The sequence below is a fragment of the Stegostoma tigrinum genome, chromosome 33 (assembly GCF_030684315.1).
Source record: "Stegostoma tigrinum isolate sSteTig4 chromosome 33, sSteTig4.hap1, whole genome shotgun sequence".
Lineage (NCBI taxonomy): Eukaryota > Metazoa > Chordata > Chondrichthyes > Orectolobiformes > Stegostomatidae > Stegostoma > Stegostoma tigrinum.
The window spans coordinates 27,216,573-27,237,633 of NC_081386.1; the positions used below are offsets into that span (position 1 = coordinate 27,216,573).

The window sequence follows — 21,061 nt, forward strand, 5'->3', positions numbered from 1 at the left end:
GTGCCTCACTGGTGACACCTGAAAGTTGCAGAGTTAATCTCTACTGATTTAACTGGGCTTAGTGCTACAATTGATTAGTCAGGGAAAGGAAAAAAAAGCTATTCAATTCTAGGATACATATTCAAGATCAATCAAGATCTGCGCAGTTTGCGATGTACAGCTCCGGGAAATTGTTAAAAATTACTAAAAATCTGTTAAGCAGAGAACAATAGAGGGATGAAAGAAAGGACAAAGTCAATTCACAAAACCAACATCGGCCCTAAGCATCCACCTATTCTTGGTCTCCTGCTGGGCTATTGCGTATCACCAGGTGAGCCCTTACTTATAATACTGCTTCTGTGAGGCTGACATTTCCACCCTCAGAATCTGTTCAACTTTGGCAGGAAGTGATTTTTCAACATCTTTCTTAACTCTGCGCAACAAGAAGGGCTCCAAGACCCTGTGTAGACTCTGGAAACCATTTTCTCTTCCCTTCCCATGTTCTTCTTCGAAGTCCTCCCACGAATCAAACCTAGTGAGAAGAAAAATAATTCAGAAGTGCATGTCTGAATGCTTCAAGGGTAGTGATATGACTGGATACAGCTCTCCAGACACGCAGCACTCCACTGGCATTGCAACTGAGAGTCAGCCACATTCTGTGATGCAAGTCCTGGGGCTTAATAAATCATCGATTCCAGGGCAATGCCATTTGAACTGTTATGCTAGTGTCAGCTCTGTCACTGAGTTATGACATTAACCTTAATCCCCACAGTCTTTCTCTATACCCTGCACATTTGTCTCAGAGGATGTACAATGAGGAGCTCTGGGGTGTTAGAACATAGAAAAGTACAGCACAGTACAGGCCATTGGGCCCATGATTTGTGCCTTGGAATAATCCTAATCCAAAATTAAATAACCTAAACTACATTCCCCTCAATTCACTGCTGTCCATGTGCATGTCCAGCAGTCGCTTAAATGTCACTAATGACTCCGCTTCCACGACTACCACTGGCAAACTATTCCATGCGCTCACAACTCTCTGGGTGAAGAACTTCCCACTGACGTCTCCTCTATACCGTCCTCCTAACACCTTAAAACTATGACCCCTCGTGGCAGTCAACACCCCGGGGCTTATCACTGATCAGAAACTGATTAAATGGCGGAGTGTACTCGATGGGCCAAATGGCCTTACTTCCACTCCTATGTCTTATGGTCTTATGGAAAGTGTTATTCGTTTCAGAGCGATGCTCAACATCTGTGATGATTAGTCCATGTGTTAAACAGATTATTTAATCTAGACTAAACTATTAATACCTTCACATCCAATTACAACTGATTAAACGGGCAAAATAACAGTCGAACCTTCACTCTCCTGACTGCTATGAAGTTACATCAGCTAGGAAGTATGTGTCAGGAGATGACTCAATCAGTTATTAAATAGTTTGCTACCAGAAGGAGACAACTTGCTGCAAAGAATTTGGGAGCACAAGGTGACAAAGGTAGCTTTGTACCTGTGGAGCTGGTCTCAGTGTGAACATGATTAGCCTGATAGGGATTAGTGGGTGGGGCAAATGCTTAACTATTCCTTGTAAACCTTTATTAATTGTTGGTTTGGCTGAGGTGGCTTACTTTTCAGGCATGATGAAGTGCAGGAGTGACCAGAGCTCTTTCAGTGAGTTCTGCAGTGGTGTCCCAGTTATCAGCAGCCGGTGGTTGGACCTGAAGTCGATTAAAGTTCGATATAAGAGGGAGTCATCGTTCTTCAACCGATGAGCTTCGTCCACTCCCAGGAATGCCCAGTTTATACTCCCCAAAACATTCTGACAAGAAAGAAAAAGACTTCAGTAACAATTAAAGAGTGAGATTTCAGCACTGATGGAAACTATTAAGGCTGAGCTGTCCATATCTCTACTAACTCCACTGCAGAGCTTTCTGCTCTAACTTCAGAATTCTGCTCTTCTTGCACTGTCCACATCTTTGGATGTTTCACTGGCTTCATCATTTATCCAAGTTTTGCTGAAACATTATGATCAACCGGGCTTCATCAGCTGTTTGTGGTAAAGCATTCCAAACCCCTCAATTTTTTGTTAAAATATTATTTCCATGTGCCCATATTGAATTGATCCCCCTTGCTGGCCGAACCAATTTATTCTCAAGGGCTTCAGATTCCCCATCACTGCCTGTGGGTTTATTACCTTATCCTTCAGCAAAATTTCATATGTCGTTATCAATACGTTGAACTTCAGTCTCTTTGTCTCAGGGTGTAACCAATCGTATTCTCGGATCTGTAACAGAAAGTTTTAATTTGTTTTGTGTTGAAGTCAGTAATTATTAATGATACGTTGACATATCAACAGGTCCAGAGTTCTGTACGTTGTACAAATACGTACATCAGCAATGTACTGGTCAGACAGCACAGGGTAATGAATGACACCACACTCAGCCATTAGTAGGTTTTGAATCCTCAAGTTTTAACTCCTTACAGAATAAGCCCGAGATTAGATCCTGGAACAACTGGTTATGGCAGGGAGTGACAGAAAGCCTGATGCCAACTAAGCTGTCATATAGAAAGCAACATTACAATATCTCCCCACACTTCCTCTTATAGGATGAGTTTAGGAAGTGAGGGGGCGAAACTGGTTCACACTCTCAAATCTTTATCACTATCCAACACACTGAGGGAAATTTGAGGAAGTGTAAAAAATCGTCATTGTCTTACCAGGCCAGAGGGCTGTTCTTATTGAGAGAAGACTGGTGGATGTCTAAGCTCAGGAACACCATACCTCAGGTGAGGGGAGAGACTGAGAAGGAGGGTCCTTCATGGTAACCTCAGCCTTTGTAGGAATTGAACCCACACTACTGGCATCACCCTGCAGCACAAACCAGCAATCCATCTGAGCTTCAGATAGGAAAACCAGGAGAGGACAAAATCATAAATTGCTGGAAAAACTCAGCAGGTATAGTAGCATCTATAGAGAGAAAGCAAAATTAACGGTACAGGGCTTTTCACTGGAGAAAAGGAAGAGGAGAGGGGACCTAATTGAGAGATAATGAGAGGCATAGATAGAGTTGATAGCCAGAGATTATTTCCCAGGGCAGAAATGGCTAGCACGAGGGGTCATAGTTTTAAGCTGGTTGGAGTAAAGTATAGAGGGGATGTCAGAGGCGGGTTCTTTACACAGAGTTGAGAGAGCATGGAATGCGTTGCCAGCAGCAGTTGTGGAAGCAAGGTCATTGGGGTCATTTAAGAGACTGCTGGACATGCATATGGTCACAGAAATTTGAGGGTGCATACATGAGGATCAATGGTCAGCACAACATTGTGGGCTGAAGGGCCTGTTCTGTGCTGTACTGTTCTATGTTCTAGGTCCAGTGATCCTTCTTCAGAACTCAAACTGTTTCTGTTTTCCAGCATCTGCAAGTTTTAAGTTTAAGGTTCTTAAGTTTTTCATTTAGGACAAAATCATGTTTGATTGTACTGTCTTCACTTTTGACTAGATGTTTAGAAACGAAATCTCATCTAGGAAATTATCCCAGCTTTCTTCTACTCTCTCATGAGACATGGACGTCACTGGTTGGTCATCACTTATTACTCATTCCTGTTTTGAACACTCCAAACCCCACAGAAATACATCTTAGCCTGTTAATGGAGAGATATTTAGAGGGCATGTACGGCAGTGTAACTATGCTGGGGTTCTGACACACACCATCTGGACCTGAAGAAGGAAAACAAATCACGTTCAGAATAAAAGCTTTGGGATGACCACCTACTCAAGACATTATCCAGTATCTCAGGCAATTATTAGCCTGAAGCACATATTCTGCATTTAATGCAATTTCAAATTTCCTGAATCTCCACCAAGTGCTTTAAGCAGTGTCTCAAACTCACCGTATTTCGGCTCATGACATCACCGATGTAAACAACCACATTCATGTTGGGCTCCCAGATTTCGAATTCGCGCTGCCAGGAAGTGACAGTGGACAGAGGTACAACCAACAGGAAGGGGCCATAGAGCTGATGCTGATTGAATAGGTTTGAGAGGAATGAGATAGTCTGGATTGTCTTACCCAAACCCATTTCATCAGCCAGGATCACACTGTTACACCTGTGGGGGTTTTCAAACACAAAATGTAAACAGCAAACCTACTGAGCCAAGCAAAGTGTGACGTAAATCTTGATTTTAACAAATGAAACACCAAGAAAAACTGTAAAACCAACTGCATTAATACAAATTTGATTAAGTAAGGCATCCCAAGTTGTTTCACAGGGGTAATACAAAGCAAAATACAACACTCAACCATGTATGGGAGATAATATGAGCTGATGTGCCAGAGTCACTTAAAATACAGTAAGTAGCCCTTTAAGTCAAAATCTTGCCCAAAACATTTGGTTTTGAAGAATGTCTTAAAGGAAGTGAAGTGGCAAGGAAGGTCATGGAGGGACATGAACACAAGTGATGGGAGTGGTTAAAATCTGGGGTCATCAAAAATCCAGAATTGGAGGAACAATGATACTGGAAAATTTGTGGAGACAGGAGCATGGTTATGCCATAGTGCATTCTTAAAACAAGTATGAAATATTTAAAATAGTGTTACTTAGCTGGCCAGTATAGATCAGCAAGTACAATGACTACAGGTGAATGGAATTTGGTGCAAATTAGGTACTGGACAACAGAATTTTGGATGGGCTCAACTTTATGGAGAACGAAGGGCAAGCCAGGGTGCAATGGAATAATCATGTCTGGAAGTTGAAAACTAAACCACAGCTGAGGATTTCAGCATGAACTAAAGTAGAGAAGAGTCAATGTTATACGGGTGGAGATACACAGCCTTAATGACAGCATGAAGGCACAGTTGAAAGCTCAACAGTCTACTTCAGTCTCAGGTAAGCTGCTTGGTACAGGAATGAAGTTGAAAGTAAAGGAACAGTTTGTGGTAGTGGCTAAAGACAACTGTTTCAGTCTTCCTAATGTTTAACTGAATGAACTTTCTGCTCACCTTGCAGTGAATGTCAGACAAGCAACCTGACAAGGTAGACACAATGGAGGGGTGTCAAAGCAAGTAGTGATGAGGTCAGCATACTCGTGGAAAATGATGTGGTGTTTCTGAGTGACAGTGGCAAGTGGTGGCATATGGATACGAAATGGGGGGTGGGGGTGTGTGTAGGACACGGATAGCTCCTGGGTACTCCAAAGGAAGCTGTGTGGAATGGAAACCAAACCCACTGATGACCATTCTTAGGAGCAATTAAATAGACTTGAATAGAAAGAAGGAAGTACAGTCCTGCCCAGCAGAATAACAAAGGAGAATTTCCAATGAGTCACAAACTTAAAGCCTTTTAATAAATCAGTTTTGTTGTTAAAAGGGGTCCGCTTCAGGTGTAGTGTGGCTCATCCTGCAATCATCCTCATTCTTACCCAGCTTTTACCGGTATGCTCTAAATAGCAGTCACATCTGGGTAAACTGCTTTGACAAGCAAGGTCAAACTAGGAGAGGGTGGTCATCTCTTATCCTTGGTGTCTTACGAAATTTGCTTACCCTAGTTTGCAAAGACTCACCCAGGCCAACTGTCTAGAGACAACTCTTCTAGGTCCAACCATCTATAATGCAACTCATTACCATGTTGAGGAAGCCATACAGCATGATACAACACACAAGACAGAAAATGATGGCCAAACCAAGCAGCTTCTCTGGAGAGAAAAACAGAGTTCCAAAGAAGTCACATTTGACTTGAAACACTAGCTTTGTTTTGCTCTCCACAAATGCTGTTGGACTTGCCAAGTTTCTCCAGCACTTTGTTGTTATTTCAGATCTCCAGCATCCACAGTATTTTGCTTTCATTAATATGCAGATAATGTTCTGATCTCAAACTGCATCTGGTGTTGTGAAAGAGAAATCATGTTTAACCAATTTATCGGAGTTTTTTGCAGAAATAACGTGGATAAAGTGGAACTGCTGGATGCACTCTAACTTCCAGAACGTACTGATAAGGTGTCAAATTAGAAGTTATCGTGGAAAATAAATAGGTGGCGGGGGTAGCATATTAACATCTACAGAAGATTAGCCAGCTAACAGGAAACAGTAAGCATAAATGGGTCATTTTCTGGTTGGCAAGATGCAATGAACGATGAGCCATAGAGATCAAGACCTCAATGTTTTACATTTTCTACAGAAGACTTGGATGAATGAACCGGAAGTATAGTTGCTAAACTTGCTGATGATAGATAAGTTGGAAACTAAGTTGTGGAAAGGACATAGAAGTTACAAAGGAAATCAGACAGGTTAAGTGATTGAGTTAAGATTTGTAAAATGGAGCAAACTGTGGAAAAATGCAAAGCTGTCAATTTTGGCAGTTAGAATGAACAAGTGAACACGTTATCCAAATAGTGATAAATTTCAGAGCTCCAAGGAGCTGACAAATTTGAGTGTTCTAGTGTAGGAATGGCTAAACCTTAGTATGTAGGTATGACAAGCAAAATTGAACACTAAAGTGAGGAAGTTATGCCTCAGTTACAGAGGGCACTGGTGGGACCACATCTGGGGTACTGTGTCTAACACCGATCTCCTTACTTAAGGAAGGATGTAAATGCAGTGGAAGTTAGCTAAAGGTTTACTAAAAATGAGCGGAATGGGCACATTGCTCTTTTGAGGGAATACCTGACAAATCAGGCTTATGTCTGCTGGAGATTAGAAGTGCAAGAGGTGACATGATTGAAATATACAAGACCCTGAGGGGGTCTTGACACGGCAGATGTGCAAGGGATGTTTCCTGTTGTGGGACAAACCAGAACTAGTGTCACTATTTAAAATTGAAGGTTCGTCCATTTCAGATAGAAATTATGAGAATATATTTTCTCTCAAAGGGCAGTGAGTCTTTGGAACTCTATTCTTAGTGGAAGCGGTCAACAAATGTTTTTAAGGCAGAGGTAGATGGATTCTTGATAAGCAACGGAGTAAAACAATACCAGGGACAGACAGCAATGCGAGGTAATCAGATCAGCCCTGTCTTTCCTTCACAGTTGTGAGGGGGCAAGTGTCCTACTCCTGCTCTTAGTTCATACGTTCACATACACAATTCTCCCCCACTCCAAGCTAATTCATGCACATCAGTTTCAGCATCCTTCTAATGTCATCAGTTTTTAAAATAAGGCTGGCTGCAAAAAACAGCAATGTGTCTAGTTCCTGTCCCCACTGGGTTTGAACTCTACCGAGTCCTGCTCATAGGGGATGCAAGTGTGAATGATATCTGAAGAGTCAAAACACCATTTTTCGTCTCCTGAAGCAAGTGGCCTGTGGCGAGATCCAGAAGTAACCAGCATTCTCCTGCAGCTCATCTAGGTGGTCATTTTCCATTTGTGAGTAGGGCCGATGTGTTTCAGAGAGTGATCTGACGATGGGAAATGCCACAACTGATACTGAGCCTGTCCAAAATCAATATCCGTACATCTACTGGTCACGGTCACGGTCACACAGCTGTGATCCTGCATACAGTACCCCGCCCTTTACACATGAAGACCAGCTATAAACCCCAAAGAGTGGCCCAGCTGAAATAAATTCAACCAAATTCATTACACACTCTTAAATTACATTGAAATCCGTACTTGCACCAGGAGTGAACGAGCCAGTTCAGACCCTCAAGTTGGTAATCCCTCAATTCCAAGCCCTCACTGCCGATATAGGAAGGCTGCTTCTTCATGGTGACAAACCTAGGCCTCTGTTTCAAGACCTGAAAAGCAAGAATTGAGTTTCCACTTATTTCTTAATACACGAACAAGTGAAGTCCCTTGTGATCAGATAGAAACACAAACAGTCAGCGAATGGATCATTTGCTAGAACTGCATAGCAAACAAGACATGGAATCCCACGAGATGTCTCACTCACCTCTAGGCATATACCTTGGCAACAGAAAAATACACACAGTATTAATCATGCTTTTGTAACTATTTTTGGCAAGCAGACAAAAACAGTGTCATAAAGAAGAGGAGAAACAAATATTTATATCTATTATTTCAGTGAACCATTGGTAAATCTAGCTCCTTAGGGAGTGGATGGATAGCAGACTAAGATATTGGGGCTGTAAGGAAATAATATGAGACATGACATATGGTACACATAGCATTAAGGACAGGCAAACTTCGTTCTGTGGTTCCAAAAGTGGACTTTTCTCACCTTACACTGAGGTTTGTTGTAAACTAAGCAACGGAAATTTGTCAGTACGATTAATCAAAACTTTAAAGTTATCAAACAACTAGTAGGTTTGGCAGAAGGGGAAATGGACAACCTACTGCGAGAACGTAGAAAGTAATTTATTGGTGATGAAGCAATAATTGATACAATGCCGTGGTGCGCCAGAAAGTGCTGGTGCCAAGAAGCCTTCAGTTTCAACTAGTTGATGTTAGCCAGTGCTTACTACAAGTACTTCAGGGTCTTCCAACTAAGAAGAGCCAAATACAGCCAGGATTTGACGGCTAATCAAAAAGCTCCACCATGTAAGTGTCTGTGTGGATAGTGAGGATAAGGCTCAGGTGTGATCGCTCTGTGCCTACTGCAAGGCAGAGTTCAGTGTGCGGTTACTCAACTGGTACTTATGCAACGAGTGAGTAATTTCAGGAAAGGAATGAAGAAAACCTTTTTAATGGTAACACAATCAGGAACACAAAGTCACATTTTCATTTTCCGAACTGAAGAAATATCAAAGCATTTTAGATCCAATGCGGATTCATATTCATGCATACCTACCTCCATTTACCATCAATATGCAACTGCACTCTGTACAAAAGTGCAAGGTGTGGAAATATACTGGTTGCGCTCTGATTCATACCAATTTTGACATAATAAACCACTGTGCACAATACCAGCTCAGAACTGGTGCAATATTGCACAAATGGCAAATGTATCGTGTCTAGGTACATTACTATCAGCATGATTGTAACATTAGTGACAGCACAGCCTGTAACACTCGCACCTTTCAGGCAGAAAGGTGATGGGTTGACTGGGGACTTGAATAAATCTGCACTGATGCACTAATGGAGCACTGAGAGGGTGCTGCATTGTTGAAGGTGCCAAGCTTTGGTATTTGTTTGAGAACTGTGACATCACGTCACTTTTTGACAACAGACCAATGGAATTCTCCAGCTAATACTGAATACAAGTAGAACACAGAATGTTGGAAAACCTAGGAAGCCAGGCAACATCTGCAGAATGAGAAACAGAATCTGCTTTTAAAGGTCAGTGACCTTTAGTCAGGCATGTACAGTAGTCCCAGCATTTTGTTTACTTTTAAGATATCCAGCCACTGCAATATTCTGCTTTATCATTAGATAAAGCACACTGTCAAACATTTAACAAGCAGCTACTACCCTACTGGAGACATGCTATGTGAAAACTGGCTATTAAAAGCACTCCTATCGCAGAAGAGGTCAAGAAAGTAATTCATTAATGGGCAAGCATCCCAAAATTGAGGTGGTTATTTTGTAATATCAAATCTTTTAATCTAACCTGCTTGACATTAATTTCCATCTCCCCAGTAAAGCCTCTCTTTGTGACCATTACAATGCATGTCATGAAGCGGCAATGTTAAACTGGGTCAAGTGCACCTCGGATTTGTTTTCATTCTTTCTGATGCTGAGCATCCATTGTGTAAGTGAACCATGGAAAGCAAGCAGCCGATGGCTCATCTTTGTTTTACACTAAATGGGCTGACCTCAACTGAGACAGTCGTACGTGTGTTATAAATCTTTTGCCAATCATAACAATCTTGAAGGTCCTGCTTGAGAACAACAGGAAGACTGGAAAGGCAAGCATTTTTATTCCCAAAAGCCAAAGAGACTGACACATCATCCACAGTTCACGTGAGAAACTGTGTCATTTGTCTAGAGGACTGGAAAATGTCGGTGGGTCTGACACCCATGTTTAAGAATCAATGCCCTGAGAAGGTGTTGGAACAGAATTTGGAAGCGCTGTGGTTAATATTGTGCCTTACATCCATCAATCACAAATTTCACTTGCTTTTCCAACTTATGTTGAACAGTGAATATGTAACGTGCAAGTGAAAACCAGCCATATTTTTAAGTGTAATGTATTTTTTAAAAAAACACATTTAACACAAAAGTGGTACCTTCGCATATGACAATCACCTTGCAGTCTTTCGAGGGAATAGTTTTGGAATTATGACGGCTATGGAAGGCATCGATGCACGCCTGGAATTTTCTGGAAATAAGAGCTCCATCCTCCCAACTGCAGTCCACATATGGCAAACCCATCCACTTACACAGGTAGTCTGGCTGGCCAGAGGATGATGTTTTATGGCTGGAATGTGCTATAGGGACAAACAGGAGTCACTATCTCAGTGCTACTATACAGTTTACTGTAAACAGCTACCAAGTTTACAAAAATGCATTTACTGCCCATCCTTAGGCGGACAGAAACCACTAGCAGGAATTTGAAGCTGTGGCAGAGGGCAAGCTAAAAGTCAACTGTGTTAATTGGGAGTCACATACAGGCCAGGAAGGGAAAACAGGTTTCTGTCCCTAAAGGACAACACAGCAAACAGTTTTGTTTACTAGGAGCCAGTTTTGCAGTCACTTAATTCTGTAAGTTTTAGACGAAATTCAAGTTCTTTAACTGGCAGAGAGGAATTTAAGCTCATATCTGTATCATCAACACAGGCGTCATGACTACAGCACCTGGAACATAATTGCTAGAATATGAAATACCACATTTCTCTCAATGTTAAATAAGTCAATTCTCTGTTCTGTCTTATACTTCACTGCAGATCATGCAACTGAAGTTTAACACGTCTGCAAAAGTAACATGAGTGACAACTGTATTTTAATTGTGCTTAGTTGTAGGCAAGTGATGGGCCTGAACTGGGGATTCACTTGTTGCTTTATGATTTAGAAAGTGCTGAAACTGTGGTCGTTGGGTTAAAACGTGTTTGCTTGTACCGTAAGTGTGTAAATAGATGCTTGCAAAAGCATGTAAAGATTGGCCTCGTTGTACCATCCAGCAAAGGCTTCCTGGAATATAAAAGTTATGGAGGGAAGGCTGCTGAGCCACGGTTTCACTGCCTATTGCCATCTTTGTCATCCATTGCTTTAAAAAGCACAAGCAGATGGTGGATTAAAATAAAATCAACTTCAATTCTGTTGCTTTTCCTCAATCACATTGTTTGCTGATATTCACACAGGCAATGTGGCCAGCTGTGCAAGGTATCTGGAGCAAGGGAATCTTTAAATGGGATGTTTTGCGAAAATTTATGTCATAATGCACTAAGCAGCAATCCCTTGGGTGGTGTCCTTTGGATTCCACCCACACTCTGATCCCGGGGCATCAACAGAAAAAGAACATGTTAACAACTTGGCAGATACCAGCACTGACATGAAGGCTCGCTGCACAGAAAGCACAGTCAGCCTGCACACTTCTTAATCCAGAGAGCATTTAGAATGTGAAACTCTACCAAATGAAGTCATCAAGACACATTTACAAAGCTACCTTTAAGGTGAAGCTCAATATACAGACTAAGGAGAAGGGAAGAGCTGGATGGATGCAACGGCCGATTTCTTTGTTGCAAAGGTGGCATGCATTGGCATGTTTGTCAGTACGTATCTAACGCAGAGTCACAGATATATACAGCACAGAAACAGACCCTTTGGCCCACATCATCCACGGCGACCGGATATCCTATACAAATCTAGTCCCATTTGCCAGCATTTGGCCTATATCCCTCTAAACTCTTCCTATTCATTTATCCACCTAGATGCCTTTTATATGTTGTAATTGTACCAGCCTCCACCACTTCCTCTGGCAGCTCATTCCATATACGCACAACCCTCTGCTTGAAAACGATGCTCCTTAGGTCCCTCTTATATCTTTCCCATCTCATCTTAAAGCTATGCCCTCTAGTTTTGGATTCGCCGACTGCAGGGGCAAGAGCTTGTTAATTTACCCTATCATGCCTCTCGTGATTTTATAAACCTCTATAAGGTCACCCCTCAGCCTACGACACTCCAGGGAAAATAGCCCCAGCCAATTCAGCCTCTCCCTATAACTCAAACCCTCCAACCCCAGCAACATCTTCATAAATCTTTGTTGAATCCTTTTTTGGTTCACAACATCCTTCCTACAGCAGGGAGACCAGAACTGCAGGCAATACTTCAAAAGTGGCCTAACGAATGTCCTGTCCAGCTGCAGCATCATCTCCCAACTCGTATGCTCAATGCACTGAACAATAAAGGAAAGCATACCAAACACCACCTTCATGCTCCTATCTACCTGAGACTCCACTTTCAAGGAACTATGAATCTGCACTCCAAGGTCTCTTTGTTCAGCAACACTCCCCATTAAGTGTCTAAGTCTTGCCCTGACTCACCTTTCCAAAATGCAGCACCTCCTATTTATCTAAATTAAACTCCATCTGCCACTCCTCAGCCCATTGGCCCATCTGATCAAGATCCCTTTGTGCACTGAGGTAACAAAGAAAATTACAGCACAGGAACAGGCCCTTTGGCCCTCTGGCCCTCCAAGCCTGCGCTGATCCAGATCCTCTATCTAAACCTGTTGCCTATTTTCCAAGGATCTGTATCCCTCTGCTCCCTGCTCATTCCTGTATCTGTACAGATACATCTTAAATGACGCTATCATGCCCAACTCTAACAACTCCGCTGGCAACGCATTCCAGGCACCCACCATCCTCTGTGTAAAGAACTTTCCACACATATCTTCCTTGAACTTTTCTCCTCTCACCTTGAAATCATAACTCCTAGTAAATGAGTCCCCAACTTTGGGGGAAAAAAAGCCTTTTCTGCTGTCTGCTACATCTCCAATTTTGGTGTTATCTGCAAACTTATTAACCACATCCAAGTCATTATAAAAGCAGTGGGCCCAGCACCGCTGGTTACAGGCCTCCAATCTGGAAAGCAACCCTGCACCACCACCCTCTGTCTTCTAACTTTGAGCCAGTTCTGTATTCAAATGGCTAGTTCTCCCTGTATTCTGTGTAATCTTATGTTGGCGAGGTTTCCAAATACAGATTCTCCAATAATAGAAGGCATACCTGTTTTTGGGAATAGTCAGTTGTCTTCTGACCTACAAAATGATTTACACTGATGCCTGCTATCAAAGGTGTCCGCGTCCTACCCGCAGTTTAAAGGTGTGCATCATATTGCCGGTGTAACAAAAACAGAAATTGCTGGCAGAACTCAGCAGGGATGGGAGCATCTATAGGGTGAAAGCAAGGTTAATTTTTCCAAGTCCAGTGATCCTCCTTCACGACAGTTCCGATAAAGTCACCAGACTCAACACATTAACTAGCTTTCTGTCCACAGATGCTGCCAGACCTGTGGAGTTTTGCCAGCAATTTATGGTTTTTTTAAGATCTTCCTGCATTGACAGTACTTTCATTACACTGACAGCATACCTTGTCATTGCTTTAAAATCTGTCTTGGGTTTTCCAATCATCTAGTTCAATGCCCAATCCCAGAAGCCAATATAAGCCAGACACAAAGAACTGAGACTCAGTATCTGCCACACACCAAGCACAGGATTAGAGAAGAATGTGGATATTCAGACAAAAGAAACGCCAGAGGGATACAGTTTAAACCCAAAGAGTTACAAAAAACAAAAAAAAATACTTACATGGGAATTCTGCGTGAATTGAAGATGACTTACTGGTCTTCATTGCTAGAGAAAAAAATCTTTGTTCAGTACAGGGTGACTCAATATACTTACATGTTTCATTCAACAGACATGCAAATTAATTCAGAAAACTTGAACAGAAGTGTAATAGCACAGGTGTACATTATTTTTAGAATTGTTGGATTATTCCTGGAAATTCTTGGATAACAAATGATTTGGAATAAATAATTATGATTTGTTCTTGTCATTAAATTAATTTTTACATGGAGAAATACACAGGCAACAAGGAAATTGGCCATTTGGAAAACAAACAATCATATAAATGCTTTTGACAACAGTCATGGCCCAACTCTTTCTGAGTCCAGTGACCAAGAGCTTGAAGTTCTATGAAAAAAACAGGGCCCATGTGGCCCAGTATTAATGTCCCTACCTTTGAGCCAACCTCAGTTCAAGTCCCACTGGTTCCAGAGATCTGAGTAGGTTACTTAGAAATATATCTAAAACAGCTGCTCTATTTATCCAATGCGGGAAGAAGCTATTTTAAAAAAAAAACTTTGATAAAATAGTAAAGAATTACAATAAAGGGGTGGTTGCTCCAGCCCAGACACTATATTTCACTATCAGTAATTTCAGCAATTCAGACCTCCCAAAAATCCTGGAAAGATAAAACCAAACCAGGGATGAGGAACTTCAGTCATCTGCACAAACTGGAGAAGATGGAACTATTCTTCAAGCAGAGCAAATCAGATAGATTGGTCATGCTAAATCGCCCCGCAGTGTACAGGCTAGGTGGATTAGCCATGGGAAATGCGGGTTGTAGGTACGGGGCAGGGGTTGGGTCTGGGTGGAATGCTCTTCAGAGCATTCGTGCAAACTCAAAGGGCTGAACAGACTCTTTCTGCACTGCAGCAATTCTATCCTACTATGAGAAGCAAATCTAATGGCAACTTTCAAAGGGAACTATGTAAATACTTAAAGGGTTTACAAAAGCTTACATGGTGACACAGTAAACACAGTAACTGAACCTTACTCGGTAGTTCTTGTAAAACGACATCACATATATGGTGGGCCAAATGGCCTTGCTGTTTATGCTGTGTGACTGACAGCACTGCAGTTAAAATTGAGGTTTAAAGCCACAGGTTAATCTGTACTTCATTGCTTACGAATATCCAAAAATCTGTTGCACATAACAATATGCATATAGCACAAAACAAATGAACTTATTTACAGACACATTGCTCAAAGGAGACTGGAGGTTGAAGGTTTTAATCTTGCACTGATCAGAAGTAGGATGCATGAAACAGGCTGGAGAAAACAAGAAGTGTGCCACCACGTCTGTCTCATGTGTCCTAGTTCTGACGAGTGCAAGTTCAAAAGCTTCAATTTGTAGTCTCCTTTTAGCAAAGTTACATTCCGAGCTACCAACCATCTATTTAACAACAGATGTATATATTTTTGGTTTGGTTACGTTTTAAATAAATGGTTTGTAAGTAGCACAAACTTGCAGTATACCGTTGGCTACAATGCTAAAGCATTTTGCTATTTTGTCTGGAATTTCATTTAAGTCTTGCTTGACAACTGAGAGCAAGAGGGTGAGCAAATATCACTGCACATTGTGGCTTGAAAACATGCAGTTTGGCACAGATTACACTGGCAGAAAACGGGGGCTTGGCAGCTGTAGCTGCGAATCCATTTTTGCTGACATAGGGAGGCAACGGGAGAGGATGAGAGGAGAAAAAATTACCCACGATAAAATATTTGAGAAGAATTCCCCAAGTCTATGTGGCGCAGCCTCAATAGAAAATTAATATTAAAAGACTAAACTCAGTTATATTCCCAATGGTTTCTGTACAATCAGCTTTCCCAAAATTTGAAAGGAGAAACTTGATGAACCAGTTTTCTGGAATTAAATATAACATACCGACACCGATATACAAATAATCAACTGTGCATCGTAAAGAAAACGAACTTGGAGCTGGAATCCTTGCCTGCCCTCACTTTTCTCCTAAAAGCGATTAATACATGTTGGGCTCAGATCCTTAAACATATGTTCCCTCTAGTAAACAAACTAAATTCCTGACACAAGAGAGAGCATGGAGGAGCTGACTGCAGAGTCATCCCGACTAAATTCAAACCATCCTCTCCCTGATACAGATCAATGAATGGATCGTGACAGCAAGGGGCAAACATGGCTTCTTCTTTAACCGTTTATGACCCAGGATACTGAGGCCAATACAGAGATTCCTACCACAACTCCAGGAATGGATTCTAGAACTTGCATTCTGCACTGCTGCTTCACTTAATAAATCGCCAAAAAAGTTAATACCAGTTTCTCGTTCATTGGCTCCTCCTTGTCTGCATGAAATATTCTATTGCAGTTTGACAGGTTAATAAAATGGTGAAATCCAGGCACTGATTGCATCTCCACAGAATAGCTTACTCGGTGAATTTAAAACTCAAAACAGACTGCGTCCTTTAATATGAAAGATTACAATTCCAGATTATTTTAATACCACTTCTTTTTCTGACATTTATTGAAAGGTTAAGATGCACCAACTGTGCATTATTGTACTTTTCCTTCAAGTTTACTTTCCCTGTAGGTTATTGAAAGAAAATAATTTGAAGAGTCTATAATTATTCTTTTTAATATTTCCCAATCATTCCTTACCGATCACCCTCTCTACGATCTGGTATTGCTTATTGAGATCGAAAGCCATTTCTTGCTGACAGTTGTAGTACTCTATATCTTCTGGGGATGCTTTGGTCAGCCTGAAATTGAGAACACAGGAAAAATAACAGCCAATGACCAGGAGTAATAGGATCACTAGCGAAAGGATGCAAAGCCTTTTTGAAGTAACCTTGATTATTTATCTCTTATTTCATTCACTGGTCAGTGGAATATGATCCAATACTGAGAACAGACACCATATACACCATATATTCTGTGTTAATTTGTCAAAGCAAAACAGTTCCTGTTCTGTGCATCCACTTCAGTTACCCTTACATAAAATGCCTGTCATGAAGATTTTGTATTTAATTATTTTAGGACTTGAGTATTGAAAGGTTGTGGAAAAATTGCTTTATTTAAAGTTCTGTGGATACCTGGACCATTTCTTTTTAAATCGAAAGATTACTTTGAACACTGAAACATTTGTTTTCAAAGATGGTAAACACATTTCTTAGTCCACATGGTTTCAGTTAATTGTCTAACTTGCTCGCTAGAGATCACCTGCCTGGGTTTAACGACCGCCAGACAGCTCATGACCAACTTGAAGAAAAGAAACTTCCGAGCTTAGCTCTCCTGTTTCTGAAAATAAAACACTGATTTCAACTGCCCTCCTGAAAAGCCTGAGGTAGCTCATCTCAATAATTCATGAATAGGTCATATTATAAAGCTCCCAGAGACAACTGTGTCTAGTGACCTGCCCTCTCAGAATAGAAAACGTCAGATTAACACCCATCTGAACACTCCATACCTCACCTCTTTTGCCTTCAATTGATAATAATTATTCGCCAAAGGTTTCCCCCTCCCCAACCCCCAAATCAATTTCTACACAAAACTCTTGTGTTCCTTTACCTGGTATGCATATGCATGTGTGTTGGGCAATTTAGGGAGGTTAATGCTTACATTTTCATGTCATCAACTGTGTAAGGGAAATAAGCAATCGGGCAACTTCATTGCAATAATAAATCAACACATTTGCCTTTATTAAAGAAATCAGATTTAAGGATCTCTTTAATCTAAACCTCACAGATAAGGTGCATCGGTTTTTGGGTAAAACATTTAAATTGATGTTGTCACAAGTGGAGTAATGGAACTAAGCGGGGGAGGGAGAGAGGGGTGTGGGAGGAGGGGTTGGGGAGGGGGTGTGGGAGAAGAGACACAAAATATTCTTCAAACCTGAGTCATAACATGTTACAGACAAACCTTTCAGCTGAAATAAAAGCACAGTGCAGTGGATGCTAGAAATCTGAAACAAATGTCGAACATGCTGGAGAAACTCAGCAGATCTGGCAGGATCTATGAACGAAAAACAAAGTTAATGTTTCGATTCTGTTATGACTTTTCTTCAAAACTCCACAGATGCTGCCAGGCCTTCTGAGACACTCCAGCAATTTCTACATGTGTTCCTTTCAGCTGAAAGACTATTAATTGCCAAGAACATGTAAACAGACTAATGGTCATGAACTACACCATGAATAACAGTTTCTACTTTAATGGCTAAACAGCAACCTGGATCGTAGCTGTTGGTCTTTAACCAAATAGAAACTAACCACTACTGAAGCATGAATTAACAACATCTCAGCATTACTGCTGCTTTGATGTCAGTAAAAAAAACAATAACAAGCCCACGGAAATATATACAAGGCCCATCCCATTCTTAAAGGAGATTTAATGCAGTTGCAGACGGTGTCCTTCTAAAAATCTAGCTGTATCATTGGAATGCCTTTCATGATCTGCACTGCACAGTTAAGCTGAACTCTCAGCTACGATAATTTCCATTCATCAATGGTGACATAATTTGGGCCGGCACAGTGGCTAGCACTGCTACAACACAGCATCAGGGACCTGGGTTCAATTCCACCCTCAGGCGACTTGTCTCTGTGCATATTCACTCTGTGTCTCCATGATTTCCTCCCACAGACCAAAAAAATGTGCAGGACGGGTAGATTGGCCGTGGTAACTACCCATAAGGTCCAGAGATGTGACGGCTAGATGGATTAGCCATGGAAATTGCAGGGTTACAGGGAAGGGTAGGGGATCAGGTCTGGGTTGGATGCTCTTTGAAGGGTCGGTGTGGATTTGATGAGCCAAATGGCCTGCTTCTGCAATGTAGGGATTCTATGATTTAAAGCATGCCTGAAACAGCAAAGTACATTCAGCCAGTGCAGTAACAATTGAAAACTACATTTGGCTTCAAATGCATGTGTAAATTATTTGACACTCATCAGGGTTTGCACATCCTGAGATGTAAGCTAATCTGTTCTGATTGAGTTCCACTGAAACCAGTTCTACTTCAGGTAAGGTTTAAAAAGAGAGCCATATAATTACCACTGGTTTACTTCTTCCTCCTTTTTGATGAAGTTTTCTAATTTTTTCATTCCTTTCACTTTCTGCTGTCTCAATGACTCTTCACTCTCCCAGGTGTTATGGATGTAGGACCAGCCTTTCCACTTGATGAGATATTGCACTTCCTTCTCATCCTTCTCCGGATCAAAGTCTGCCCCTGGATTTCCGTCAGCCTCTACTGCATAGACTGTGGTTGGGGCTCCAACGGCTGCAAAGTGGGAAGGGGATAGAAGTGGAGGAAAACGAATGCAGTAAAATGATTCAAAAATCACCATCAACCCTAAAATGCTCAATTCCTGAATAGCTCATAAGTAAAGCTCCCAGAGACAGACCCATGTGGTGGTGGGGGTATGGTTCATGGTGTGGAGTGATTGGAAACAACAGGGGCTGAGCAAGACAGAGCCATACAAACTAAACTGTCTGCCTAACTTGGGCCCAAGTAATACTCGGAATTGTATAAAAGCAGTACAATTTACCATGCATACCAAGTCAATATTTGAATGTAACTCTTTACTGTTACTGATTTCTCATGCAAATAGGCAACCTGCCTTTCCATAGCCTGTCATTTATTGCCATAATATTCAAATTCCTAGCAGAAATGTTCCATGTATCTCCCACTCTGGTGAAAGATAAATCATACTTTCATATCGAAGAGATTTTAGTAAATTAGCAGTTCTCATCCAAAGCTCCTATACAACTGAAACAAGCCAGAAGAGAAACCTATCATTCAAAGATATTTTCAATTCAAAGCTAGAGCTGGCCTATTGCCAGGTGCTTTAAAGAACAAGGAAGGATGCACCATTCTCTACATTAAATGAAGATTCTGCATTCATCTCACCTCCTTTTTTCCAAATACGGGAGTCAATCACTTTCTCAATGGTTTCACTGTCATCATTCTCCTCTCGTGCTGGTTCGCCTGTAACTTCGATGAGATCATCTGAATCAGTCTCAAAATCATCATCTTCTTTATAACTGAAAACACAATGATAGTCAGATTATAAAAAGCCAACATCCACTGCCCTGGGGACTGCAATTAAATCCTGTCTAACCACAGAAAAAGGTTGCTGCATAGTTCCCATGATTATTGATCCTCATCTCTCAATTCAGAAAGTGGTGAGGGCAGTAGAGTGATCATTGTTATTGTCAAATTAGCATGGTGAATCAAATGCTTAGAAACATGATGGCAGGAACTGAATTAGAGGGCTAACAACTGTCCAGGCACAAATCTCGAGAAGCAGTAAGGTGAGATGTATCTGTCAGGTGCATTCAAGACTAAGCCTTAAGCGCCCCTAAAAAGACAAAGACCCTTTCAGGTTCAGGCCTGGCATTCACTAGGAATAAAATGAATGTAGTGTTGCATCATGTAAATAAATTGCTCAGTATAATGAGCTTTGTAAACTTATAAAGTCCTTCCTGTATTTTTTCCAACTTTTCTCCCTCAAAGGAAGATGGATGCAGTTCTACCAGGTGTTGTGGCCTTTCGTGCCAGATCTGTCCAGACAATTTCTAGTTTTTATCTGCTCCAGACATTGAATTAGTTCACAGCTGATGAATTTCAACCCAATCCCAACGAAAAAAATTAAAACAGCAAGCATGAAATGGTCCAGGTAAGGTATATTCAGAAATCACTTTCGATTCCTCCCACTTCCTACAGACTAAGGGGGTGGCCATGGGCACCCGCATGGGCCCCAGCTATGCCTGCCTATTTGTAGGTTATGTGGAACAGTCCCTCTTCCGCACCTACACAGGCCCCAAACCCCACCTCTTCCTCCGTTACATTGATGACTGTATCGGCGCCGCCTCTTGCTCCCCAGAGGAGCTCGAACAGTTCATCCACTTCACCAACACCTTCCACCCCAACCTTCAGTTCACCTGGGCCATCTCCAGCACATCCCTCACCTTCCTGGACCTCTCAGTCTCTATCTCAGGCAACCAGCTTGTAACTGATGTCCATTTCAAGCCCGACTCCCACAGCTACCTAGAATACACCTCCTCCCACCCACCCTCCTGCAAACATTCCATCCCCTATTCCCAATTCCTCCGCCTCCGCCGCATCTGCTCCCACGATGAGGCATTCCACTCCCGCACATCCCAGAGTCCAAGTTCTTCAAGGACCGCAACTTTCCCCCCACAGTAGTCGAGAACGCCCTTGACCGCGTCTCCCGCATTTCCCGCAACACATCCCTCACACCCCGCCCCCGCCACAAACACCCAAAGAGGATCCCCCTCGTTCTCACACACCACCCCACCAACCTCCGGATACAACATAACATCCTCCGACACTTCCGCCATCTACAATCCGACCCCACCACCCAAGACATTTTTCCATCCCCACCCCTGTCTGCTTTCCGGAGAGACCACTCTCTCCGTGACTCC

General features: G+C 41.8%; 1 protein-coding gene across 5 annotated transcripts in view; it reads right to left on the bottom strand.

Moving 5' to 3' along the window:
- The window catches only part of chd2 (chromodomain helicase DNA binding protein 2), a 96,004-nt gene that overhangs the window by 39,768 nt on the left and 35,175 nt on the right, over nt 1–21,061 (bottom strand). For all 5 annotated transcript variants that reach the window (XM_048562966.2, XM_048562964.2, XM_059639218.1 and 2 more), the window contains 10 exons: nt 19,524–19,657; nt 18,668–18,893; nt 16,283–16,383; nt 13,615–13,659; nt 10,116–10,297; nt 7,581–7,705; nt 3,869–4,085; nt 2,175–2,264; nt 1,609–1,799; nt 323–511 (listed from right to left, as the gene is read on the bottom strand). In XM_048562966.2, coding sequence (XP_048418923.1) covers nt 323–511; nt 1,609–1,799; nt 2,175–2,264; nt 3,869–4,085; nt 7,581–7,705; nt 10,116–10,297; nt 13,615–13,659; nt 16,283–16,383; nt 18,668–18,893; nt 19,524–19,657 — 1,500 coding nt within the window. The remainder of the gene's footprint in view (nt 1–322; nt 512–1,608; nt 1,800–2,174; nt 2,265–3,868; nt 4,086–7,580; nt 7,706–10,115; nt 10,298–13,614; nt 13,660–16,282; nt 16,384–18,667; nt 18,894–19,523; nt 19,658–21,061) is intronic.